Below are 27,867 nucleotides of genomic sequence, written 5' to 3' on the forward strand. Positions count from 1 at the left end.
CAAGTGCACAAGAAGTCGGTGGCCTATGCCAAAAAAATAAACAACCAAAGAAATTCAGTGCCAAAACTGAAACCCTTTTACAACAGAGGAGAGAAATGAAAATCCAAACTGATCGTGATATGGTGGCGTACTCCGAACTATGTAAGGCAGTGCGAAGAGAAATGAAAACTGACATACAGAAATTCACTGAAGACACCTTACGAGCAAGCTTGGAGAACAAGACAAGTTTAAAGTCAGCCAAACGCAAACTCACAATCGGTAAAAAGCAGATTATCGCACTCGATGGAAATGACAGTCGAATCACTGAAAAGGAGGCAGTTTTGAAGTTCATCAGAGACTTTTATAGCAATTTGTATAGCAATACAGGGGAAAATTTGAGTGTACCTAATTTAAATGATATACCTAGTGTTCCAGATATACTCCCATCGGAAGTCAAGTGTGCTCTAGATAGCATGAAGAAGAGAACAGTGCCGGGTGATGATGAGCTCAGCGTTGACATCCTCAAACTGGCAGGAGAGGTAACAATAAATCACTTGGCAAAAGTATTTACTTCCTGCCTGCACTATGCTTCAATCCCACTATCGTGGAACAAGGCTAAGATTATTTTGATACACAAGAAAGGAAGTATTCACAATATTAAAAACTACCGTCCTATCAGCTTGCTCTCAATTTTGTACAAAATTTTTACAAAGATCTTGTTAAATCGAATTAGTTCCACCCTAGACTTAGCCCAACCTATAGAACAAGCTGGATTCCGAAGCAATTTTAGCACTATTGACCACATTCTGACCGTTAGTGAAGTGATAAGCAGAGCGAATGAATACCAACTGCCTCTCTGCATTGCCTTTGTTGACTTTGAAAAGGCATTTGACTCCGTTAGCCATGTAGCTGTCCTCCAAGCTTTGAGTGAGCAAGGGGTGGGAGCAGCATACATTGAAGTGCTCAGGAAAATCTACGAGAATTCTTCAGCTTATGTGAACATCGGCGAATCAACTCAAGAATTCCGCATCATGAGGGGTGTCAAGCAAGGCGATCCCATCTCCCCAAAACTGTTCTCTGCTGTATTGGAAATGGCTATGTCAAAGCTGAGCTGGGAAGGTAAGGGAATCAGAATTAATGGAAGAAGGCTTACCAACTTGAGATTTGCTGATGATATTGCCTTACTGGCCAAAGACTTCGCAGAGCTCCAAAACTTAGTTACAGATCTTGCATCGGAATGTCAGCTGGTTGGCTTGAACTTGAACCTTTCCAAAACAAAAGTAATATCCAACAAATGGGTCCCAGCTGGAGATGTGAAAGTCAAGGACAGTCTACTAGAAGAGGTCAGTGAATATGTCTACCTTGGCCAGATTATAAATATGAAGGGAGACATAAGACCAGAAATCTATCGACGCATCAAGCTTGGTTGGCAAGCATTTGGGAAGAATTCAAAAGTATTCAGATCAAAAATGCCAGTAAATCTGAAGAAAGCAGTATTTGATCAATGCATTCTTCCTGTGATGACGTACGGATGCGAGACATGGACACTGAACTCATTCACAAAAGGGAAACTTAGGACAGCACAGAGAGCCATGGAGAGATCAATGCTGGGCTATACAAGAAAGGACAGGAAAAGGGCAGATGACATCCGGTCTGTGACGAAGGTTAATGACATCTTAGAGAGAGTAGGTTCCTTGAAATGGCAGTGGGCTGGCCACGTCGCAAGAAGAAAAGACAACAGATGGACGAAGCTAGTACTGGAGTGGAGTCCGAGAGAGCACCGGAGGCCTAGAGGAAGACCACCAGACAGATGGGACAAAGACATCAAGAAGATCGCTGGTAACACCTGGCAGAGAACTGCCCAAGACCGTCCCACTTGGAGAAGACTGCTGAAAGCCTACCTGAATCCACGACTCGAAGAGGCCACATCATCTAATGATTGAATTGGCTGATGATGATGATGATGATCCTCAAGCACATCGCCCTTGTATAGACCCTCTATATACTCCTTCCACCTTTCTGCTTTCCCTTCTTTGCTTAGAACTGGGTTTCCATCTGAGCTCTTGATGTTCATACAAGTGGTTCTCTTATCTCCAAAGGTCTCTTTAATTTTCCTGTAGGCAGTATCTATCTTTCCCCTAGTGAGACAAGCCTCTACATCCTTACATTTGTCCTCTAGCCATCCCTGCTTAGCCATTTTGCACTTCCTGTCGATCTCATTTTTGAGACGTTTGTATTCCTTTTTGCCTGCTTCATTTACTGCATTTTTATATTTTCTCCTTTCATCAATTAAATTCAATATTTCTTCTGTTACCCAAGGATTTCTACTAGCCCTTGTCTTTTTACCTACTTGATCCTCTGCTGCCTTCACTACTTCATCCCTATGCGTATCAGGAGTCCCATATCACTCCAACTGCACACGCCCCACACCGTTACAGAGCCTCCACCAGCTGACAGAGTCCCGTGCTGACGTGCAGGGTCCATGGATTCATGAGGTTGTGCCCATACCAGTACACGTCCATCCGCTCGATGCAATTTGCCGTTCTGTCTTGTTGAACGATTCTCTTCAGTCGTCGATGGTTCCGTTCCTGCAGGATTTTTTTCCGGTCGTGGCGATGTCGGAGATTTGTTGTTTTACCGGATTCTTGTTATTCACGGTACACTCGAGAAATGGTCGTACGGGAAAATTCCCACTTCATCGCTACCTCGGAGGTACTGTGTCCCATCACTCGTGCGCCGACTATTGTTCAAACTCACTTAAATCTTGATCACCTGGCATTGTCGCAGCAGTAATCGATTTAACAACTGCGGCAGACACTTGTTGTCTTATGCAGGCGTTGGCCATCGCAGCGCCGTATTCTACCTGTTTCCATTCCTCTGTATTTGAATACGCAGGCCTATACTGGTTTCTTTAGCACTTCAGTGTATATGTTAATAAAAGAATACAAAAATGAAAGATGATTCCGTCGCACAACACTCCGACAGCCCACTGGGGAAACGGTAAGTCAGCAGTGGAAACATATCTCATCTTTCCCGCCAAAGAGATCCAAAGCTGTTCAGGCAAGTTCGATTAAGGTGAAGATGACCTTTTTCTTCGACTGCAGGGGTCCTCTACTCGTCGAGTTCCTCGAGCGTGGAACCACAATTAATACGCACCGTCAAAACTCCCAGGACTTCTGTCGGCGGAATCATCCGAGTACACGATAACGCCCTCCCAGACACTGCCAATCGCACGAAAACTACGCTTCAGTGATTTGGGTGGGAAATACGGCAACGCTCTCCGTACCGCCTGGATCTTTCATCGTTTGATTTTCACATCTCTGGCGGGCTGAAGAAAGACATGCGTGGACGTAGGTTTCAGTCGGACGAGGAAGTGCAAGAGTGGGTGCGGTTGCGGATCCGTCGGCGGCCGGGTGCGTTCAACGAAACAGGAACCGATCGTCTCGTTTCGCAGTGGGAAAAATTCTTAATGTATGTGACGATTACCTTTGAGTGGAACCTGTGGTGTCACCGCCAGACACCACACTTGCTAGGTGGTAGCTTTAAATCGGCCGGGGTCCAGTAGTACATGTTGGACCCGCGTGTCGCCACTGTCAGTAATTGCAGACCGAGCGCCACCACACGGCAGGTCTAGAGAGACGTACTAGGACTCGTCCCAGTTGTACGGACGACTTTGCTAGCGACTACACTGACGAAGCCTTTCTCTCATTTACCGAGAGATAGTTAGAATAGCCTTCAGCTAAGTCCATGGCTACGACCTAGCAAGGCGCCATTAACCATTTCTAGAGAGAATCTCACTTGTTTCATCAAGAATGCTGTATACAAATGATGGATTAAAGTTAAGTATTCCAGCAGCTACGTACTTTTCTTTATAGCATTCATTACGTATCCTGTTTCAGACCTAGCGCCACCTGCGTGAGTTGACGCGTGCATTTCGGCCTCCTCTTGCAACCCAGTGTTGGCTCTTCTGCCAACACTACAGAACCATTCATTATCCCCATTGTGGCGGGCGTTTGGTTGTCATTTGACTGCTCCTTATAGTTTCTTAGCAGAGCTAGATGTCATAACTCAAAGGGACTATTTCAGAAAACGTCATATCCATTTTATAGATGTCTAAATTATACTGATAATAAACAAAAAAAAAAGAATGTTCAAATGTGTGTGAAACATTATGGGACTTAACTGCTAAGGTTATCAGTCCCTAAGCTTACACACTACTTAACCTAAATTATCCTAAGGACAAACACACACAATCATGCCCGAAGGAGGACTCGAACCTCGGCCGGGACCGGCCGCACAGTCCAGGACTGCAGCGCCATAGACCGCTCCCCTAATCCCGCGCTGCTGATAGTAAACAATTCATTGTTAGTCTGTTGAACAGCCGCGGCTGCCTTGTCCACTAATAGGCAATAATTTGCAGTTCCATAATACAACTAAAAACTTCGCATCTGTTGGAATGCGAACCTCTACAGCTCTCAGTTATGATGGCAAAGGAAATTTATAGCCGGTGCGACTGTCGCTGCACGGCACTGCGAAGTATTTGCGTCAGCTGGCAGCGGTTCCCGCCACACTTCGGGGCCACAATAGTTGTGCTGTTGCCAGGCGGATCATCCAGACCGTTGTCCAGCAGGAAACGAGCTACAGTCCAAGTATTCGGGTTGCGTTGTTTGTTTGTTTGTTTCTTGTTCGCTTGGTAATCAGTACTAAGGTACGGCCATCAGATATACTGTACAGAGTGACCCGTTTGAGATATCAGTAAAGTAAAACACTATATGTTACAAACTATGCACATTTGCTACTTGTTAACGTTACCTACTTGTGTGGGAGAGCCTGGATTTTGTGTCTGAAGTTTGTGTCACAGCACGTTAGTACTAAACATCCATTGAGAATGTGGCATATATCATGTCTCGCATCCATGTCGGCCAGATTCTGTAATTTTTGTACATACACTGTTGACTTAACCTAGTCCCACACAGAAAAGTCTGTAGGCCTTATATCATGGCTATTAGGAGGCCATGGGATAGGTCCACCATGACCGTTGAGTATCAGGTTTAATTTTTTCCGCACTTTGGGAGCCCAGTGCGGTGTAGCACCGTCCCGTTGATAGTTAATGGTCTCCAGTAGCCGAACCTGCTGAAATTGAGGGTCGACAAACTACTCGATCATTTGAAGGTAAATAACAGGACGAGCAAGTCTCCCCGCAAAAAACAATAGGCCGATAGCGTTGTACCGATGTCTGAAAGCTCACTGGATCTCTATGACACTCGAAAATTTCGCTTAGTGTACGACACAGAAAGTACATTGCTGCGGCGTAGCCACCATTTTCACTTAACAATCACACTGAGCGCGCTGATTTGGGCCATTTCCATGTTTCTGACATTTGCTGTTTGCGCTGTGATGCACGCTCATGGCTTGTCTCCCGGAGCATGATCACTCTCAACTTCCCATGATTTTCACGTACATTGCAGAAAATACTTTTCTGATATCTTAGCGCATCACCCTATACAATAGCGCATCTTCCGTGGATTCATCGTAAAGGAAGTATGCTGTCCATGACAACAATTAGCGTCACATATTACAGCGACGTCTCGGACCGTATGGAAGACGGGAGCCACATTAACGGCCGTCAGTCTGGTCCACGGTTTAGTATCATTGATTTAATTTGAAGGTGGTTTAGTGTAATTACCTACTCAGCAGCAGTACGTCACACAGACAGTTAAAACTCTCAAATATCCACAGAAGCTTACACTATAGTGACGGATAAATGGTGCTGTCCGCGATGGCCGAGCGGTTCTAGGCGGTACGGTCTGGAACCGCGCGACCACTACGGTCGTAGGTTCGAATCCTGCCTCAGGCATGGATGTGTGTGATGTCCTTAGGTTAGTTAGGTTCAAGTAGTTCTAAGTTCTAGGGGACTGATGACCTCAGAAGTTCAGTCCCATATTGCTCAGAGCCATTTGAGCCATTTTGTACGGATAAATGGTGTATGCAACATTCCTCACACCAGATGAAGACGTCTGAACGTAGATACAAGATGCGGATCGTAGATGAGCAAAGTATCATCTATTGTGAATCCAGGAATGAAAGCGGGATAGCACCCTGCAGAACAAAATCAAAACATCTCCCCTAACACTAATCAGAATATTTCGCTAAAGCGGCTACTGGTGTGAGGAAACAGCTCTGAAACACGCTAACACCAACAGGAAAGGGATTAAATCTTTCATTGCAGAATAAGACGTGAATCACGTGGCCGAATTTCATGACTGTGGTACAAAACAGCACAGAAAAGTTCGTGTTTTGGGTGAAATCTCCTTTCACCCTCAATGACAAGTGGTAAGTTTATGTAATTGAAATTTGCCTCTAGCAACGCTTATGCACAAAGTTCGAGCCATTTCGGATACTTAGCATAAAATTTCATGATATCTCGCCAGAACAGGTAATTCCGGATAACAGACATGGTGCATATTTCGACTTGCACATGTGGCAAACGGAACAAACGAAAGCAACAAAAAATCGAAAACGCTAATCCTCCAATCTCACGTCGACGCAGTTTGTAGCATCCTTAATAATACAAAATTAAACCTGCTGTTCGTCCTTTCAAGTGTATTCCCCTATTTGGTTCTGTCGAGGCAGTAAGATGTTCATGAGTTCCGTGCAACTGTGGGAAATATTATTATATTGGTCAAAAGTCCTACTCTACTAAAGATACCTGCGACGAACATGGGGCTCACATGTTGTTACAGCAATTGGAAACATTGGTGAGTGTAAAGCAGCGTCTGAATACAAGATGGACAATAATTGCACCACGATCTTAGTTACTGCTTTCACTTTTTGGGATTGTGTTGTCTAATACACTGTCAACAACGACACAAGATACAACGTAAATAACAGAGACACGAGGTATGGGCTCGGTAGTCCTTCTTCGCCCACGTTTGTCTTCATGAAATCATGTTGGCTGCAGCGGACGCTGCCTCGAGAGAACTGATAAGCCGCTACTTTTCCGCCTTCGAATTCGGCAGTCCGCCTGTTGACCTAACTTCGCCGCTTTCCTGTAGAATGCGCTGTTATTGGGGCGCCACATCGTCCATATCATCGTGTCAAGATGAGAGGCAGATCATTTGCCGAAATACTCAGAAGCTTCGGCGAGACATCTGAAGCTATGTCCTAGGGTCTCAGCAATATTTATTAGTTTAGGAAAGCTTGACACGGTAAGTATAGGCTACGAATTCGCGACAATGTTACTTGTCTATCGTCATGCAAATTTGTGAGGGCTGTTCATAGCGGCAGTTCTTATCTTAAACCACTGTGAAACAAAACAAAATAAAAACAAGACTTAGTTTTATATACAGGGTGATTCAAAAAGAATACCACAACTTTAGGAATTTAAAACTCTGCAACGACAAAAGCAGAGCTAAGCACTATCTGTCGGCGAATTAAGGGAGCTATAAAGTTTCATTTAGTTGTACATTTGTTCGCTTGAGGCGCTGTTGACTAGGCGTCAGCGTCAGTTGATGCTAAGATGGCGACCTCTCAACAGAAAGCTTTTTGTGTTATTGAGTACGGCAGAAGTGAATCGACGACAGTTGTTCAGCGTGCATTTCGAACGAAGTATGGTGTTAAACCTCCTGATAGGTGGTGTATTAAACGTTGGTATAAACAGTTTACAGAGAATGGGTGTTTGTGCAGCCCCTGACAGAGCACTTCATCACTGGCCTCCAAGAAGCCCTGATCTTACCCCCTGCGATTTTTTCTTATGGGGGTATGTTAAGGATATGGTGTTTCGGCCACCTCTCCCAGCCACCATTGATGATTTTAAACGAGAAATAACAGCAGCTATCCAAACTGTTACGCCCGATATGCTACAGAGAGTGTGGAACGAGTTGGAGTATCGGGTTGATATTGCTCGAGTGTCTGGAGGGGGCCATATTGAACATCTCTGAACTTGTTTTTGAGTGAAAAAAAACCTTTTTAAATACTCTTTGTAATGATGTATAACAGAAGGTTATATTATGTTTCTTTCATTAAATACACATTTTTAAAGTTGTGGTATTCTTTTTTAATCACCCTGTATAACTAATCTGAAAGGAAACCCCCAATACAAATACATATTTCATCGCAGCCACCTCTCTGAAAACTGAAAAATCCAAGAAAAAGAACTAAATGAAAAGTCTTCAGGCAACTGCATAGTCAGGAAAGTTTGTCTTGAACGATTCCGAGGTAAGTCGCCGAGTCGCTCCTCGGAATGTTCTTGTCGCTCAACACAATCTGGCGATCTGGTGGAGTTAATGTGTTAGTATGCAGAACAGCTACGATTTTCTCCGGGTCTGTCTTGATTTTCCAGGCGTTGAACCATTTTATGATTGCGTCGAGGTGTTCTTGGAGTTTCGTGGTTATGAAGTTTAAGTTTATGCTGCTCTTGAAAACTGCCGTGTCGTCGGCATATAGTGCAGTTTCACCTCTGGCCATTTTTGGGACGTCATTTCTGTAGAGCGTGTACAGTATGGGGCCTACAACCGAGCCTTGCGGGACCCCGGCCACAGCGTTCCTGACTGAGCTGACATGCTTGCACAACCTGGCAGAGTCCTTTCTCCCTGCTAGGGACGAGTCAATCGTGTTGACATGTGCCCGGAATGTCTAACTGGGTTAGTTCATCAATTAAACCATCATGCCAGACTTGATCGAAAGCTTGCGCGATGTCTAGGAAGACCGCTCCTGTGCTGTGTTTTCTGTCTCTCATCCAGCGTATGTGTTCCACCAGAGCAAGGATTGATGGGCAGAGTTCGGGAGGGAAGCCAAACTGCTCAGGGGTGCTGATGTTGTTGTCTTTTAGGAACTGCGTGAGGAATCGAAGGATTAGACACTCCAGTACTTTACCGAGGAACAACAGGACTGAGACTGGTTTGGAGCTTTGGGGTAGGATGGGGTTTTTGTTTGGTTTAGGTATAGTTGTTATCCTAGCAGTTTTCCAAGCAGGTGGGAAGTATGTTAAGGAAGTGCACTGGTTGTAGATTGAGATGAGATACTAGTTTGCTGAAGTAGGTAGGTGTTTCAGGTGTGGGGCGCGGACCTTCTCAGGACCGGGGGATTTGTTGTTCTCTAAGCGTCTGATGTAAGCACACACAAGGCGGTCGGAAACTGGTTGAATTTTAATTTTCTTTTAACATGGCTCCGTGGGCAGCGACCGTTCATAAATTAAAGTTAAAGCAACTACAGCCCTCGGTCGCAAAAAATGTCTTTTGACCGTGTTTCGGCACTTCTGTGAGTGCGTTTATCAGAAATTAAACATTCAAATTGACATGTCACGTATAAAATAAATATCAAGTGATAAAGCTTTAGTCACAATTTTTTTTTAATAGTACATGGAAGGGGAGCCACTATGGGCTGCTCATACACGTCAAGCCACAGGTAGCAACATACTGACTAATGAAGTCACCCATGTGCCGAAACCAGGTCAAAAGACGTAATTTTTGCGACCGAGGGCTGTAACTGCTTTAACTTTAATTTCGTGTGAATTTCGTTTCTCGCCTGGTTTCTCTCCATTGAGCCACTCGTGCGACTGTTGTTCTCTCCTGCCTATCATTCTCGTCATCTTCGATGACGTGAGCTCGGAATTGTGACTTTAGTGATGTCGCCATTGTCTCCGTTTTTTCCTCATCATTGTATACTTGCCCATTTGGACCTCGGAGTGGCCTGTCTACTCTGGGAGTAGCCTTCAGTGATTTTGTGATCTTCCATACTTGGTTCACATCGTAGTCTGCACTTTCGAGTTTCTCTTCCCAACTGAGGCCTCTGTACTCTTGAAGTTTTTGCTTTACGTGGGCTTCTAGTCGCCTAAGCAAGCGACTGTCGGCGGGGTTGCGGTAACGTTGCCACTCCCTCTTCCCGCACCGCTTGGTGATTATCAGGTCCCTGGCACCAGGTTCGGTGGTCATCCTCGTGCAACACACACACCCAAACCCAAACGAGGACTCGATCCTCCGGCGGAAGGGACCACGCAATCTTTGACATGGCGCCTCTAACCGCCACTCCGCTCGGTCCGAGTACAGATCTGGAGGAGCTTTGTAAAATAATCAGTTGCTGAGTCCACCTCTCTTTCATCGCGTATCTGCGGTATATCCTCCAGATGATGTCCTACCAGGGTGGAATATTGTTCCCAGTTAGTATTGTAAGTCGTTTTTGCCATCCTCCGGTATATGCCTTCGACACTGGCACATTCCAGATCAACTGAACTGTGGTCTGAGTCCAGCTCAAAGTGCACTGTGGCTGCCGCTCGCCACCCTAGTCCCTTGCACAGGAAGATATCCAGGATATCCGATAGCCGTTATGATGGGGAACGTGTCAAATGCACGAGAAAAGCACATATGAAACAAGATTTTTTGATATCTATATATTACAATGCAGAGTTAAAGATTAATATTTCTATTACTTGCCCCATTCGCTTAAATGTCACAAAATGCATATACTATACTCGTATTTATAGATTTATTTATTCCTATTCAAGAATTCATCTATGGTATAGAAGCAGTTGTCAAGGAGATATGATTTCAATTTATTTTTGAAGCTATTACTGCTGTCTGTCAGACATTTTATTTCATCTGGTAATTTATCAAAAATTTTTATAGCAGCATATTTTACCCCTTTCTGTGCCAAAGATAGGATGAGTAAAGGATAGTGTGAGTCTTTCTTTTTTCTGGTATTATAATCATGAATGTCACTCTTGTTGTTAAACTGGTCCACGTTGTTGAAAACAAATTTCATTAGTGCGTAAATGTACTGCGAGGCTGTTGTAAGAATTTCCAATCTTTTAAAAAGATGCCTACAAGATGTGTCACTATGAACCCCACACATTATTCTAACTACTTTCTTTTGAGCAGTGAATACTGTTTGCCTGAATGTTGAGTTACCGCAAAATATTATTCCGTATGACATCAGAGAGTGAAAGTATGCAAAGTACGTTAGCTTACTAATTTCGATATCCTCAAAATTGGCAATTATTCTGATTGCAAAAGTTTATGAACCTAGTCGCTTTAGAAGATCCAAAATATGAATTTTCCAATTAAGATTCTCATCAATATGTACACCCAAAAACTTAGTATGCCCCATCCTGTCTACTGACTTCTGTTGATGTGTTATATTTATTGAAGGAACTGTACGTTCTGCAGCAGAAAATTGGATGTACTGTGTTTTTTCAAAGTTTAGAGCAAGTCCATTTGCAGAAAACCAATTAATGACTTTTCCAAAGATCAGTATCATTTTCAATTGGAGTTTCTTTTACTGGATTAGGAATGATGCTTGTATCATCAGCAAACAGTGTCAGTTCAGCTTCCTATTTCAGGTAGGAAAGGAGGTCGTTCACATTTATCAAGAACAGGGGGGGGGGGGGACCCATGATTAAACCTTGTGGAACTCCTAATGTAATTTCACCCCAGTTAGATGAAGTGGCAAACTTATTTAAATCACTTGACCCATATAAGGAATCTTTTCGCTTCCTGTTCTGTAGGTATGACTTAAACCACTCATATGCTATTCCATTTATACCATAAAATTGTAATTTCTGTAACATAATGTCATGGTTCACACAATCAAATGCGTTGGACAAGTCTCAGAAAATTCTTATTGGTGACATTTTACTATTTAAAGACTCTGTTATATGGACAGTGAAACTGTATATTGCTGTCTCAGTGGAACAGCATTTTTGAAATCCGAACTGTGATTTACTAAGTACCCATTTCTGTTGAGTAGGCTCCCCAGGAGCGATTACCCTCACTGAGGGATCGCTCTCGACAAACCTCCTCAGTCTCCCGCCACTTGTGCTCGCAGATCGGCATCCCCTGTCACCATGTTTGCAGTTTAGGTCCCCTGTTACTAGTACATGCTCGAAAGTATTTGTCAAGACCTGGACGCCCTGTACACTAATGTTCCTATGGGGCTGTTTGTAAGCGGTGATTATTGTGAGAACGGCGTTCCCTACATTTAATTCTACACCGGCAGCCTCGACCGTGACCAGATTTGGCGCCGGCCAGTGTGGCCGAGCGGTTCTAGACGCTTCAGTCTGGAACCGCGAGACCGCTACGGTCGCAGGTTCGAATCCTGCCTCGGGCATGGATGTGTGTGATGTCCTTAGGTTAGATAGGTTTAAGTAGTTCTAGGGGAGTGATGACCTCAGATGTTAAGTCCCATAGTGCTCAGAGCCATTTGAACCATTTTTGAACCATATTTGGCATGTCGACTGTCCGATGGCAAATCCTCTGCCACACAAGGACGGCCTCTCCGCCGCCAGGTCTGCGTCCGCGAAGTTGGCAGGGCCTGTCGACCCTGTGGACGGAGCAGTTGCACTTTATCGGATCGGTCGGAGGCAGATGCGTCTCTGAGACACATGCGACGTCTATAGCATGCCAGTCAAGAAATGATGAAGTTGAATAGTTTTGTCAGAATTGCCGTTTTCATTCCAATTTAGAACTTCGAAACTTTTATACCTAGGGGCCATCGAAAACTGTCAGCGGGGCTTGCGCAGTGATCATCGCTTTCGTGAATTAGTCTGGATCTGTGCGCACTTCTGTCATGATGTCCTTGAGCTTCTTTATTATGTAGCTGAGGTTAAATCCAGCAAACACCGCTTTGAAATATTTTAGGTTTACGAGCTCGCTTCCTGTACTTGTGCACTTTGCGGTTCTTGTGTTTCCGGCAGCGGTTCTGACGCGGTACTGGCAGTGCTACAGTCGGCGTTATGTGTCTGTAGCTGGAGGAGGTTGAGGACGTTGGTGGGGCGACCGCAACAGCGGGGCGGAAGGGGGAGGTTGACACAGTTTGGTTAGATGTGGGCCGGCACATTTTACGCACCTGGGTTTCAGGTGGCAGTTCTGACTTGTATGATTGTGTCTTTGGCAGCGGTGACACTGTCTAGGACCTTCGGGCCTATTGTATTTCTCGATAATGACCCTGAAACCCAAAATGAATCTGACTGAGAAAATTCTTTGGGCGTTTTCATTATTTTCGATTATGGCTAGACAGTTCGGTTCTTTTTTGCGATCACCTCCCTCGTCTCCTTGTTGCGGAGCAATATCGACAGCATGACTCACAGGAGCAAGCAGAACGAACTCGAACGCTGCACTGAGCGACAGAAGAAAAAGTTTGAAAGATGCCGGAAGTAGACTGACAAGGTGATTCCCGACATGTCACGCACAGTGGTCAACCTCACTGAACGACAATTGACTGAAGAGGAAGTGTCTGTTTTTCGAAAAGGAGGGAATTTCCGAGGACTATACTTATGGAGGACATCACTGCTAATGCCGAAGCGGCCGTTCGGAACCTTCCTTGTGAAAAAGCAGAGGAAATGTGCACTGAAATATCCAGGATACTCCGCCGAGCAAAACCACCAGCTTGCAATCTGAAGAAAGAAGAGGTACTAGCTATTAAGAATCTTAAAGCCGACGAGATTATATTGGTACTGCCTGCCGATAAGGGAAATGAAGCCGTCGTAATGAAGACCGAAGATTATGAGCAAAAGAGACCTATTAGATCCAACGACGTACCGAAAACTAAGCGCAGTTCCGACGCAGCGTATCATGCGGAATACGAATCGGTTAATCAAGAAGTCTTCTCTGCAGGCGGACATACAGAGGAACCGGCGCAACACAGAAGCCCTACCACCTCGGCTGTATGGATTGCCTAATATCCACAAGAACAACGTTCCACTAAGACCGATTGTTAGCGCTCCTGACTCGCCAAGTTATAAACTGGCAAAACACTTGGCCTCTCTGATCCAGCCGCACGTGGGGAAGACTGACATATACGTAAAGGACTCAGGACATTTCATTGAGAAGCTGAAGAAACTAAAACTTGCACCAAACGGCATCCTGTTAACTTTTATATTGTTTCTTTGCTTACGAAAGTGCCACTCAGTGACTTTCTGGAGTTCATCGGTTCCATTTTCCCGCAAGACATCAGAAAGCTCTTTCACGCATGTCTCAACACGAGAAATTTCACGTAGAATGGCAATTTCTACGAACAGCTGGAAGGCGTTGCAACAGGTAGTCCTCTTAGTCCAGCGGTGGCCAACTTTTTCATGGAACATTTCGAAGCACAGGCACTGGACTTGGCGACTTGTAAACCTAAGATGTGGTACAGATACGTCGTTGATACTTTCGTTGTGTGGAGCCATGGTGAAGAACAGTCGCTGACTTCGTAAAACACTTCAACAGCCTCCATACCAAGATAAAATTTACCATGGAAATAGAAAATGACAAAAATCTACCACTTCTAGATGTAATAAGTTTCCTTTAATTTACGTCTATGGTCACAAACTTCTAGTTAACAGATTACCGGTTTCGGTCTTTAATGACCATCATCAGATCTGTAGTACTACTGGCAACATGACTCGTGCATGTGATGTTATTTATATGCACTTGACGATGCTGGTGCTGATTCCGCATTTAAAATTTGACGATGCCACTATGGCTGCAGTACATTAGGACTTTGTTTTTATGGAACAGATCAGATGATGGTCATTAAAGACCGAAACCGGTAATCTGTTAACTAAAAGTTTGTGACCACAGACGTAAACTTATTACATTGTTTTTTCGCGACGATATCGCAGCTTATGATTTCTAGATGTGCTGATCACAAGGGATGGCTAAAACCTGGGACACAGCGTGTATCGAAAACCGATACACAAGGACCGATACCTGCTCAAACTATCAAACCACCACCTGAGCCAGAAAAGAGGCATGACTAATACGTTCGTAATGCAAGCACGACGAATATGTGAGCCGCAGCACCTCAGACGAAAAATGCAACACCTGGAAAGTGTTCTGAAGAGCAATGGGTACTCCACTAGCTATATTAGAAGTGTAACAGAGCCAAACGCTCGGCGCAGTGGCAAATTAGGAGAAGAAATGTCGGGTACGGTCTTTCTGCCATACATTCCCGGAGTGACGGACAGAATCGGCCGTATACTGCCCAAACAAGGCGTAAAGAAAATTTTCGAACCGACAAAGAAGGTCAAAGAGTGTCTTAGATCGGCAAAGGAGAAAAGGGACCCACTTGCAGTGTCGGGAATATACGACATGCCATGCATATGCGGAAAAGTTTGTCGGAATGACTGAACGATGAATCAACATCAGGATCAAAGAACGCAAACAACAATGCAGGTTGGGGCAGGCGGAGACATCGGCCGTGGCAGAGCAGGCACTGTGTGACACCGACCAAGTAGTACATTTCGCCGGGATTTTCTCTGCCTCGTGATGGCTGGGTGTTGTGTGCTGTCCTTAGGTTAGTTAGGTTTAAGTAGTTCTAAGTTCTAGGGGACTGATGACCATAGATGTTAAGTCCCATAGTGTTCAGAGCCATTTGAACCATTTGAAGCACTATACCACCTGCTTATTCAGAGAAGCTATTGAAATACAAAAACATGGGAATAGCTGCAACAAGAAAGAAGAAAGCCTTAAGCTAAACGGATCCTGGCTTCCCGTGCTGCAGCGAACGACCTTCGCAGGTAGCAAGAGGAGAACCGCACCGGAAATGAGCGCGGAGAAGACCTCGGAAGTTGGCACGCCAGGTACATATAGTCAGCGGCCGCGAGATCGGCTCCAGTTCACCACCAGCAATGGTGGATTAAGCTTTGACAGTGCCACCCACTCGTGGTGGCGAAACGCCAGTAAAATCATCAAACGAACGTCGGCCAAAGAACCAGAGACACAAGCCAATAGGCACTTTGACATGTTATGACTCATGCGTTCCGTTCTGGAAGTCTTGATTCTTCAATTCCTTTGTTGTAACATAATTCACAACCGCTTATTTGTTCTTTTCATTTTTGTGAGAGGTCTATGCGGCCTTTCCCGTGCTCTGACTATTCATCACATATACTTTCGACGGTAATATATTCTTACCACAAAACTCATATTCTGTATACTATGATAGTTGCCAAAATTACAGAAGGACAGTAAGTTCATTCTCCCTCTTTGCACACCAATATTGTGACCACACATCCACGACGCTGTGATTCTTGCAATACGCTCGATGTTGAACATATTGAGCTTGCACCATTTACTGTTTGTATTTCCCTCCTTTTTCACAGTTCAGTGCATCTTCTTGCTGTTTTCATGCTTGATCTGCATTCAGTTTTCAACGGGCTGTCCGCTGGGCATGGCAGATCAGACTAGACACCTCTTACGTTAGTGAGATTGTCTCTGTGAGTACTGAACTTGCTGCTCAGAAGATCGAAGAGTTCATACTGTGAAACTTCCTGGCACATTAAAACTGTGTGCCGGACGGAGACTCGAACTCGGGACCTTTGCCTTTCTCGTGCAAGTGCTCTACCATCTGAGCTACCGAAGCACGTCTCACACCCCGTCCTCACAACTTTGCTTCTGCCAGTAACTCGTCTCCTACCTTCCAAACTACGGAACCGCAGTATGACTTTATCAGACTCCCTATTCATGGAGACTGAATCACGAATACCGTCAGTAATTCAACATTCAGGTTGAACTCCCAGAAACAGTACCTTTACAACACGACGCGCTACAGAGCGCCACGCACTCGCGAATCTCTCCGTACTCGCCTCTAGCCACAATTGCACTGCCATTAAACCATATGAAGTCATGTTGACCATTAAATCGGTTAAATGAAAAACGTAAAGCCACTTTTAACAATGTGCAAATTATTAAATTCAACTGCCGCGATATGGTACAGTGGCCTGTTCCAGCTGCCTAAGCTGTGTCTTTGCTGCTCGTTGGATGACGTTTTCAGACACGCGTTCCTATGTAAAACTTGATCCACTAAGTCCGCCCCACGATCTCTAGAAGTGTGTAACATGAATTGTGAAACACCCTGTATATCCTCACTCAGTCTGTAGACAGTTCACCGCTGCCGGTTTCTATTGGAGTCTGGAAAGACACAGATCGCACACAGAAACAAAGGGATCGAAATGAGGCAACGCTCTATAGGTGCGCAAGGTACCTAACTCACAGGTAAGACTGTTATGATTTTCACTGATCAAAAGCTACTAGGAAGACTACCGTAGGCTACGCTTACTTATGATAATCTACAGTAGCCTACGGTAGTTTTGCAGTTCTACCTGGAGCTAGTAAACATCATCGCTTGTTGCTAAGCATCGCGAAAATCAACATCTGTATTACGACACGTTTTATCGAGTTTGAACAGCCAGCCTTAATACAATAGAGCCTCAATTTTTCAGAGAATGGGTACATGTAGACCAATAAATAAACAATAAATAAAAGAACTAGTGGTGCACACGTAGCTGTAAATGGCCAACAAGAAATATTTTTAAGTCTCAACGTTGCGTGTCGTAAGTCAGTCAGTCACGTACTACAAGGTGAAAGTAAAATTGCGCTCTGACTACAGTCCAGCACAGCACAGCTTTCTGTGTCTCTAGTTATGGACGGACCAGTATCATATATTAAATCGAACGACTCTCATGTCAATACGAGGGTAATTTGAGGGCTCTGCAGTGTCAGAATAGGTTCCTCCAACCTATCCAGCGCTACAGTCAACACTTCGGCGATAGTTTCACCCTTCAAGAGAATAATTCAGGAGCACACTGCACCCACCTACCCACCCAACGAACAACTTCCTACAAGACAGAACATTGCAGTGCTTCTGTTGTTCATAAATACGATGCAGTTCAATACGATGCAAATACATGCATGCATGTCCGAAGGAACACGCACCGCGGAAACTCCAGCCGTTATGAAATGTATTCGCAACTGCGAATATGGACAACTATCAACTGTATAATGGAACGATGACCATGAAAATTTGTGCCGGACCTGGACTTGAACCCAGATTTCCCGCTTATCGCCTGCGGTCGCCTCACCATTAGGCTTTCCGAGCACGCCTGACGGCACATGGTTGACAACATACGGAAGTTTGGATCTGGCCGTGTGGCTTGCTCGGATAGCCTAATTGTAATGCCACAGCGTGCGTTAAGTGGAAAATGCAGGTTCGAGACCCAGTACAGAACAAATTTTCATGGTCGCCATTCCATTACACAGCCGATGTTTGTCTGTATTCGCAGCTGCGACTAAATTTCATGTATTCCTAGAAGAGGTTGGAATTAAACGAATGGAATTGCCTGCCGTTTCTTCTGACAAGTCCCAGTAAAGGCGGGCTTTCATATAGTATATGATGAAAGGAAGTGGTCCTCAACCACGTACCCTCCGACTCAGAGTTGCAATATTAAAAGTTCTGGCTGGTTTCGATGTCTAGGGGCTGGGATACGTAGGTTCCGCATTACAGGCCAAATACTGCTGACTCTACAGTATACAATATGAATACATATATGAATCGAATGGTCGAAGGTTCCTATCACTCGGCAATTGCGAATTTATATAGAAATTTATAAATGAAAGACTACCAATTAAATAAAATTTACAGGCTCTATCTTAACGACTTTAAATTATGAGTACGATAGTAAAATTACTTTTGAGAATGCGGCAAATTTCTGCAAAACACTTATTGGTGTCAATGGTGCAGCAATTAAATGAAATATAAGTTGAATAACAGGGAAACAATAGATTCCTACTCCACGTAATTACTTACGAACAACAACATAGCTCGCGAGATATTCACTTCCAAAGGCGTACTTCGTCTTCACTGCAGAAACCACGGAAATCTCACAAGCACAGAAGTCGGCACTCCGAAGTATCTTTATCTCTCGCTATCATGCGCAAACTGCTCCACTCCAAGTCTTTCCGCCAACTGTGCGTCCGTCCGCTGTACTGTCCGCGTACCGTCCCCTGTCCTGTGCGACTCTCCAGAACTACCCTGTCCTCCCTCGAAACGGTGCTCTTCTCCCACTTCCATCCGTCTCCCCATTCAGGAGCGTTGTGATTGGCTACAGTGCTCCCGCCATATCTTCAAGCGAATGCACATTCACAAACATAATGAAACACTTTCTAAATACTGGATTTGCATTTAAATAACTTGAAATTAAATAAATATTCCTACGGCTGGACCATAAACACGCTCTAACACACATTATTAAATACATAAACAGTTAAATAAACATATATCCAAAGAAAAGAAGCAAAAGGTAAGCTAGGAGCCTAATGTCTCTGTGCTTTCTAAAACACAGTAAATATTTAACCAATTTCTTCATGAATAGTATATATCGGATATAAACAAAGAAATAGAGGAATAAATATATTTATAACCATGATGCTACCGTTTTATTGTGTAACTGTGGAGTACGTATGGCCTGACGCGATCGAGAAAAATCGGCCAATTTAACCTCCAATAATTCATGTATTATTCAAGTTACATGCCTGTAATTCATACCAATTTAGGTTTACACAAATAGCTTTCTAAAGACATGGCGATCGACAAAATCGGATGAAGCGTTTCTAGTTTGTAAATTCGTTGCTGGGTGTTACTTGTACAATTTACCGTCAGATACTAAACTTTAAACTAATACAGGTATTGAAAATCTGATTACACCATCAGAATCGTCGTGCAAATAATAGTAATTTACATGTTTCTTTTTGAGGTATCATGATTCATGTGGCTACTATGAATTTCTATACGAACTGTGAAATGTCTGCCATTAAGGTTTCACGAAGTCCGCTATCTTTGGCACTCCCGGCATATACATCTCCTTCATCGACACAAAGCACCGTCCTCGTCACAGTGGATTTAGCGGCCACGTCGTATTTTATGCAATTCCTTCGCCTAGAGCTACAATATCTTCCAGTGACTCACTCTAGTACTCTGCGTATAACGTATTGCAAGAAAGAAGAAGATTGCCGGCCGGTGTGGCCGTCGGTTCTAGGCGCTTCAGTCTGGAACCGCGCGACAGCTCCGATCGCAGGTTCCAATCCTGCCTCGGGCATGGATGTGTGCGATGTCCTTAGTTTAGTTACGTTTAATTAGTTCTAAGTTCTAGGGGACTGATGACCTCAGATGTTAAGTCTCATAGTGCTCAGAGCCATTTGAACAAAAGATCTGCGACACATGTCTAGGTGAAAGAAGAAGATTAATATGTTTCCGTCATGGCTAACTGACATAATCATTCAGTAAGAGGTCGATCATATAAATTGGTACTGTAGTGTTCTTGCGAAAAGCAATTTATTTGCCAAGATCGCTATGTTAACACAATTATTGGATTACTGGTTTCAGCTTATGTATTGCCATCTTCATATATATAAAAAGAAAATGTCATATAAGAACTACAGTAGGGCATACACAACAGCTCAGTCACAGAAATTGCATACCCATAAAACTAGGCTATGACTGTTATATCACACAATGCCTAAATCACTATACTTGAAAAACAACGACAGCGTGCATAATTATTATACCATAAGAAGAAAATGACATCCATTGTCATTGTCCATCCAAGATTGCCTTAAGCACAATGAGGGGTGCACCAGCGCCGTCACTAAACTCTTTGATCATTCAAACAATGATATTAAATGCTTCACAGATAGGAAAATTTAATCTGTAAACAAACTAGAAAAGTTTCTCACTTATAACTACTTGTATCAGATGCAAGAGTTTCTGTTCATGTAGTAATGTGGTTGGCAGGACTTCCTAATTCATTTCCGTATTTAAAAAGAAATTGTAAATTGTCAACACGAAACCATTTTCACATATGATTGTGATTTAGGCATTGTGTGATATAACTGTCATAGCCTAGTTTTATGGGTATGCAATTTCTGTGACTGAGCTGTTGTGTATGCCCTACTGTAGATCTTATATGACATTTTCTTTTTATATATATGAGGATGGCAATACATAAGCTGAAACCAGTAATCCAATAATTGTGTAATACGATTGTGTAATGACTCGTTCAAAATCATTGCTATTAATTGCACAAACGATCCATGCAAGATAAAAGTAACGAACATAAAAATATATTGGTAGAAACAAAAACTATGTTTGTAAGCTTAATGAAGCGATTTCCCCAGTCTTAAATTCTACAAGGTAGCATTTTCTACGAGGTGGATTTGGATGCAGACGGGATTAAAAAGGAAATGATATGAAAAAGGATATGGGATGAGTCTTAGGAACGGTAAAGGGAAGGGGTCCACGTTGTAGGAGGCCGGTTGCATTGCATTCATGCAAAGAAAGTATATTTTTCAGCATTTGGAATGGAAGAATTGGCGTATGTTGCAGTTAGCAGAATGGTTCCGGAATGACTTCACGCCTGGGAGAGGGACACAGTTGAAATTACTGAAGGAAAGGACGTGGAGAGTGTGGAGATATTAGGAAGGTAGGACGGTAGGAGATCAGGCTTCTCAAGAACAGAGGAAGCAATGGGGTGTTGGCATTCGATTTTGCTGGAAGCGTACGACCGTGAAGGTGCTGTATCTTTATAGGTCGGTACAGGATGCGGTTAGGGGAGGGTAAAAGAATGCTTAAAGTTAATTGGAGATCAGAATATTCGAGGATTTCGGACGTCTGCTGAAACTTGGAAGGGGCAGAGATCCAAGCAATATTTGCTAGGGATGTGACTTGTAGGCGTGAACGATAGTCGAGGTATTTATGTCTCATGTTTTGCTGGTTAGTAGTTTCAGTAGTCTGTTGCGGAGTTTCTTTTGGACGATTAATGGACGAGGTTACAAGTTAGCATTTGACCTATGCTAGTTCAAGATACTGCAATGTAACTTTCATGGCTATAAACTCAGCATCAGGATTAAAGCTATTTAGAATATCAAGCATTGTCCAACACGACGTTAGGTACGTGTTCGTACGTAATCGTCTAAACCCTGTATGCATCGTGACGCACTGTATAGTGGTGGCGATGTACTTGACAGGTGGTGGCGTTGCCGAAGGCGCCGACATGGCGGGTGGCCTGAGGCGTAGGCTGAGGCTGCTGCCCTGGTTGGTGATGGTGGCGGCGGCCAGCTGCCTCCTGGGCGCGCACGCCAGCAACAACCCGACCTACAGCGTCCGCATCGGTGAGTATCGCCATCGGCTGCTGCTCCTTCTCGTCTCATTTAAGGCTATTTGAAGAGTATGATCACCTCCATCTGCCTTCCTCAGTACCGAAATTTACGGATCTCCAAAGTACAAATCTACACTCCTGGAAATGGAAAAAAGAACACATTGACACCGGTGTGTCAGACCCACCATACTTGCTCCGGACACTGCGAGAGGGCTGTACAAGCAATGATCACACGCACGGCACAGCGGACACACCAGGAACCGCGGTGTTGGCCGTCGAATGGCGCCAGCTGCGCAGCATTTGTGCACCGCCGCCGTCAGTGTCAGCCAGTTTGCCGTGGCATACGGAGCTCCATCGCAGTCTTTAACACTGGTAGCATGCCACGACAGCGTGGACGTGAACCGTATGTGCAGTTGACGGACTTTGAGCGAGGGCGTGTAGTGGGCATGCGGGAGGCCGGGTGGACGTACCGCCGAATTGCTCAACACGTGGGGCGTGAGGTCTCCACAGTACATCGATGTTGTCGCCAGTGGTCGGTGGAAGGTGCACGTGCCCGTCGACCTGGGACCGGACCGCAGCGACGCACGGATGCACGCCAAGACCGTAGGATCCTACGCAGTGCCGTAGGGGACCGCACCGCCACTTCCCAGCAAGTTAGGGACACTGTTGCTCCTGGGGTATCGGCGAGGACCATTCGCAACCGTCTCCATGAAGCTGGGCTACGGTCCCGCACACCGTTAGGCCGTCTTCCGCTCACGCCCCAACATCGTGCAGCCCGCCTCCAGTGGTGTCGCGACAGGCGTGAATGGAGGGACGAATGGAGACGTGTCGTCTTCAGCGATGAGAGTCGCTTCTGCCTTGGTGCCAATGATGGTCGTATGCGTGTTTGGCGCCGTGCAGGTGAGCGCCACAATCAGGACTGCATACGACCGAGGCACACCGGGCCAACACCCGGCATCATGGTGTGGGGAGCGATCTCCTACACTGGCCGTACACCACTGGTGATCGTCGAGGGGACACTGAATAGTGCACGGTACATCCAAACCGTCATCGAACCCATCGTTCTACCATTCCTAGACCGGCAAGGGAACTTGCTGTTCCAACAGGACAATTCACGTCCGCATGTATCCCGTGCCACCCAACGTGCTCTAGAAGGTGTAAGTCAACTACCCTGGCCAGCAAGATCTCCGGATCTGTCACCCATTGAGCATGTTTGGGACTGGATGAAGCGTCGTCTCACGCGGTCTGCACGTCCAGCACGAACGCTGGTCCAACTGAGGCGCCAGGTGGAAATGGCATGGCGAGCCGTTCCACAGGACTACATCCAGCATCTCTACGATCGTCTCCATGGGAGAATAGCAGCCTGCATTGCTGCGAAAGGTGGATATACACTGTACTAGTGCCGACATTGGGCATGCTCTGTTGCCTGTGTCTATGTGCCTGTGGTTCTGTCAGTGTGATCATGTGATGTATCTGACCCCAGGAATGTGTCAATGAAGTTTCCCCTTCCTGGGACAATGAATTCACGGTGTTCTTATTTCAATTTCCAGGAGTGTATGTCCGAACAGCCGGCCGGTGTGGCCGTGCGGTTAAAGGCGCTTCAGTCTGGAACCGCGTGACCGCTACGGTCGCAGGTTCGAATTCTGCCTCGGGCATGGATGTGTGTGATGCCCTTAGGTTAGTTAGGTTTAAGTAGTTCTAAGTGTTGTGTCTAGACAAGACAGCCTAGACACAGTGAGAGGAAGCCGAAAGGCACGCGCTTAAACTCACGCAGGCTGGCGTGAGGTCTGAAACAGGATACGTAATGAATGCTATAAAGAAAAGAACGTAGCTTCTGGAATACTTAACTTTAATCCACATTTGTAGAACATCACTCTTGATGATACATTAATAGAATCTCAATATCTATACTGGTAATGGCGCCTTGCTAGGTCGTAGCAACTGTAGCTGAAGGCTATGCTAACTATCGTCTCGCCAAATGAGAGCGTAATTCTCAGTGAACCATGGCTAGCAACGTCGGCTGTACAACTGGGGCGAGTGCTAGTACGTCTCACTAGACCTGCCGTGTGGCGGCGCTCGGTCTTCAATCACTGACAGTGGCGACACGCGGGTCCGTCGCATACTAGCGGACCACGGCCGATTTAAAGCTACCACCTAGCAAGTGTGGTGTCTGGCGATGACACCACACTAAGTTCTAGGGGACTGATGACCACAGATGTTAAGTCCCATAGTGCTCAGAGCCATTTGAACCATATGTCCGAACATCGCAAATTAGGATCCCGGCGGTTGACAGAAATAGATTCATGTGAATTCCGGAATGGTTTCTTCACAGAGAGGTAGGTCGAACTACACGGTCGAGCAACATTAATGTCATCACTGCCGATGTTCGACGTCAACGTGCAGTAACCACTCACAGACGGCAGGCAGCAGCACTAGCAGTGAAGAGTATATAAAGCGTGTCAAGGGAATAAGGAAAACAATGCAGTCGTTATCGTAATGCGAATTCAGAGTTTTTCATCTGACCGGCGAAAGGACATGATGATTTGCTTTCGGGCCAAGAGTGGCAGCGTTTCTGAAACGACGAAGTCTGTAAACTCTCCGCGCGTCGCTGTGGTTAAAATGGCAAACCGGCGCTATTCAAAACGGGCGCCGAGGTAACTATCGTGCACCACGGGTCATAAAAGACAGGTGTGAACGACGGTTGCGGAGCTGTTTGCAGGCGAACAGAGGTGCAAATGTCGGCCAACTGACTGTGAAAATGAACTAAGAGTCTACCGGCAGTGTCTGCCTAACGACCATTCAGCGAACGTTGCTGCGTATAGGCTTCTGAAGCAACCACCTGGTTCACGCACTCACTGCGATGAAAGGCGACTGGTGGCCTTTTCAGATGAATCACGTTTTATGATCCATCGGACTGACAGCAAATACCCTGCAACGATCGTCAGAAGGGTCCAGGCCAGGGCAATGGTGTGGGGAATGTTTGCGTGGCATTCCCTGGGTCATCTCGTCATTATAAGCACACTGGCTCAACACAAGTATGCGTCTATCCTTGGGGACCACATCCACCCCTGCATAAGGTTTGGCATGATGAAATCTACCAGCAGGACAATGCAACGTGTCACACAGCTCGCAGTGTACATTCGTGGTTCGAAGAGCACCGGGATGGGTTTACCGTACTCTCCTGCCCACCAAACTCCCCGGATTTACACAGAATCGAGACTCTGTAGGACATCTCGAACGGGCTTTCTCAACCGAGAAACTTGGTGCAGCTGTCCACGGTATTGGAGTCAGCATGGTTCGACATCCCCCTCGGTACCTTGGAGAGCCTCGTTGATTCTCTTCCTGCACATCTCACAGCGGCCAGCGCTGCGAAAGGTGGATACTCAGGCTTTTGACAGGTGGTGACATTATTGTGACTGGACAGTGTAGTACTCCTTCACTGATAACCTCGAAGTCGAAGGGATATTGAAATGTAACCTTCCATTTTCTCAAGCAGAAATGGCCATGAAACGATTAGTAAGGACACTGGATTCCTATTTGAGAGAAGCCGGTCGGAGTGGCCGTGCGGTTCTAGGCGCTACAGTCTGGAACCGCCTGACCGCTTCGGTCGCAGGTTCGAATCCTGCCTCGGGCATGGATGTGTGTGATATCCTTAGGTTAGTTAGGTTTAAGTAGTTCTAAGTCCTAGGGGACTGATGACCACAGCAGTTAAGTCCCATAGTGCTCAGAACCCAGAACCTATTTGAGAGAAGCGATATTTATTTCTTACCGAGGGAGGTGGTGATGTGGTTAACGCAGTGGATCCGCATTCGGAAGGAGCGACAATCAACTCACCGTCCAGCCACCCAGATCAAGATTCTCGTTGTTTTCCAAAACCAATTAAACTTAACGTCAGCATGGTTCGTTTGCAAAGGACTCTCCCAGTTTCTTTTCGCATCCTTGTCCTATGTAAGTCTGTGTTTCTTCTTTAATCCTCTAACTATACGATTGGGGATTTTCTCTCTGTTAATGTGTAATTTAAATCCTTACGTACGAATTTCCGCAACAAGACTTGCTGCCATCTTCAGCTGTCTACTGATGTCTGATTCGAACTTGATAACTAAAGACAGTGGCTTTCGTCTCAGCAAGGCTAGGGATACAACGCTCGGCAAACTGAGGGAGGAGCGTGGAGGCAGGACATGAACCCAAAGGCAGGAAAGCTGCAACTGAGCCGTCAGAGTCCGCCAGCCACCTTACCCCGCCGCGGGCCCATACCGGAAGGGGCGGGGAAGGGGGGGGGGGGGCAGGGTACCCGTATAAAGGCATGCACCGACGGACAAATCAATCATCAGTAGTCATGTGAAGATTGCAGTAAACCTTGTTGCCGTAAAATTCGTGCCGTATCAGCGACTGTACCCGGCTTAACAGAATGACTTCACTGTTAACGGGCGTTACATCTTCATTTTTCTTTCTTGCCATAGTGAGGGTTATTGGACGAAATGGGATGAAAAATAGGAGGCAAATGAAAATATACGTGTGTACAGATGGCTGGCACTTCGCTCCTCTGTTGCTCATAGATATTGGCAACAGTGTCTGTCCATAATGTACTGTCAAGGACTACCATGGACTAAAACGCACGCCGATTTCTAATTTTTGCTGCTTTGGAAGAAACATAGATTAATTCATTCACAGCAACCGTCTCTCTCTGCTGCAGCTACTGAGAGCCGGCCGGTGTGGCCATGCGGTTCTAGTCGCTACAGTCTGGAACCGCGAGGCCGCTACGGTCGCAGGTTCGAATCCTGCCTCGGGCATGGATGTGTGTGATGTCCTTAGGTTAGTTAGGTTTAAGTAGTTCTAAGTTCTAGGGGACTGATGACCTCAGATGTTGAGTCCCTTAGTGCTCAGAGCCATTTGAACCAAGCTACTGAGAGGATGTTTGCGAAGCAACAGCACGATTTTCAGGTCCACTAGAAAACGACTTGAACGTAATTTAATGTGTATTAGCAACTGTAGCGGCCTTTCATTAATTGTATATACATTTGCGGAATAACAGCACTCTACGAACATGAAGAAACTAACAATACGTCTCTAGTATGCTCACAAATAAGTACACTAGTCTGCAGATCAATGGACAACCGTTCTCTTAGCAAGTGAGTCTCAGTTCAATTAGTAAAGAGAGTACACACCTGTTTCTTTTTGGTGCGAAGCTCATTTGTAAAGAGACTACACACAGGGTCAGAATAGTGCAGAGACCAATCACCTTACCATCCATCAAACATCTGTGCGGGCATACTTTCTCAAATTTCCGTTGATGGACAAACAGGCCATATTATTCGACGTAAAACAGTAGATTTTCATCCATTAGAAGTGACATCTTTGTTTTTCAGTTCTTTCTAGGTTTGAGGCCTTGTTTGAATGTTCTATTTCTTTATATTCCCCCAGATTCTCATATTTTTCCAATCTTTTAACTTTTCCTATTTTGTATACAACTCTTGTGTTTTGTTGTTCTTACTCTCCATCTATTGTGTTTCCCATAAGTAGATCTGTTTTGCAGAGACTCCATGTAAGTGTTCAATTGCTTCTTCTGCTTCTGTATTGTTGCTGAGTATTGCTAGGTCATCTGCAAATGTCGGGTATTTTATGGTTGTTTTATTCACACTTGTTCTTCCTAACAGAATCAGTTTAACTTTTCTTCCCATTGTTTGATAATTTTGTCCAAGACCATTTTGGATAAAAGAGGGAGAGCTCACTCCTTGTCTGTTCACTATGTGCACATCGGTGGTTCTGGGGCTTCTCCAATAATTTTTATTATATGGTGTCTGTGAGTGTCTGTTTTATGTGTGCCCTAGTTTTTCTATCTGTTCCATTCTTGTATTGTGTGAAAGAGAGTCTGCCTGTCTACGGTCATAAAGTCAACAAATATGACTACAGTCACACCTTCAGGTGTTTCCGCATTTTCCAAATATTTTCAATGCCTGATCTTTCCTTTCTGGGGCCTGCTCGAT

The 27,867-nt window shown here is 45.1% G+C and overlaps 1 protein-coding gene across 1 annotated transcript in view; it reads left to right on the forward strand.

Annotated features, from left to right (window-relative positions):
• Window positions 1-27,867, forward strand: part of LOC126162132 (glutamate receptor ionotropic, kainate 2-like) — a 267,360-nt gene that overhangs the window by 40,696 nt on the left and 198,797 nt on the right. Inside the window, exon 2 of the mRNA XM_049918426.1 lies at window positions 21,753-21,896. Coding sequence (XP_049774383.1) covers window positions 21,779-21,896 — 118 coding nt within the window. The 5' untranslated portion in view covers window positions 21,753-21,778. The remainder of the gene's footprint in view (window positions 1-21,752; window positions 21,897-27,867) is intronic.

The sequence above is a fragment of the Schistocerca cancellata genome, chromosome 2 (genome assembly GCF_023864275.1).
Source record: "Schistocerca cancellata isolate TAMUIC-IGC-003103 chromosome 2, iqSchCanc2.1, whole genome shotgun sequence".
NCBI lineage: Eukaryota > Metazoa > Arthropoda > Insecta > Orthoptera > Acrididae > Schistocerca > Schistocerca cancellata.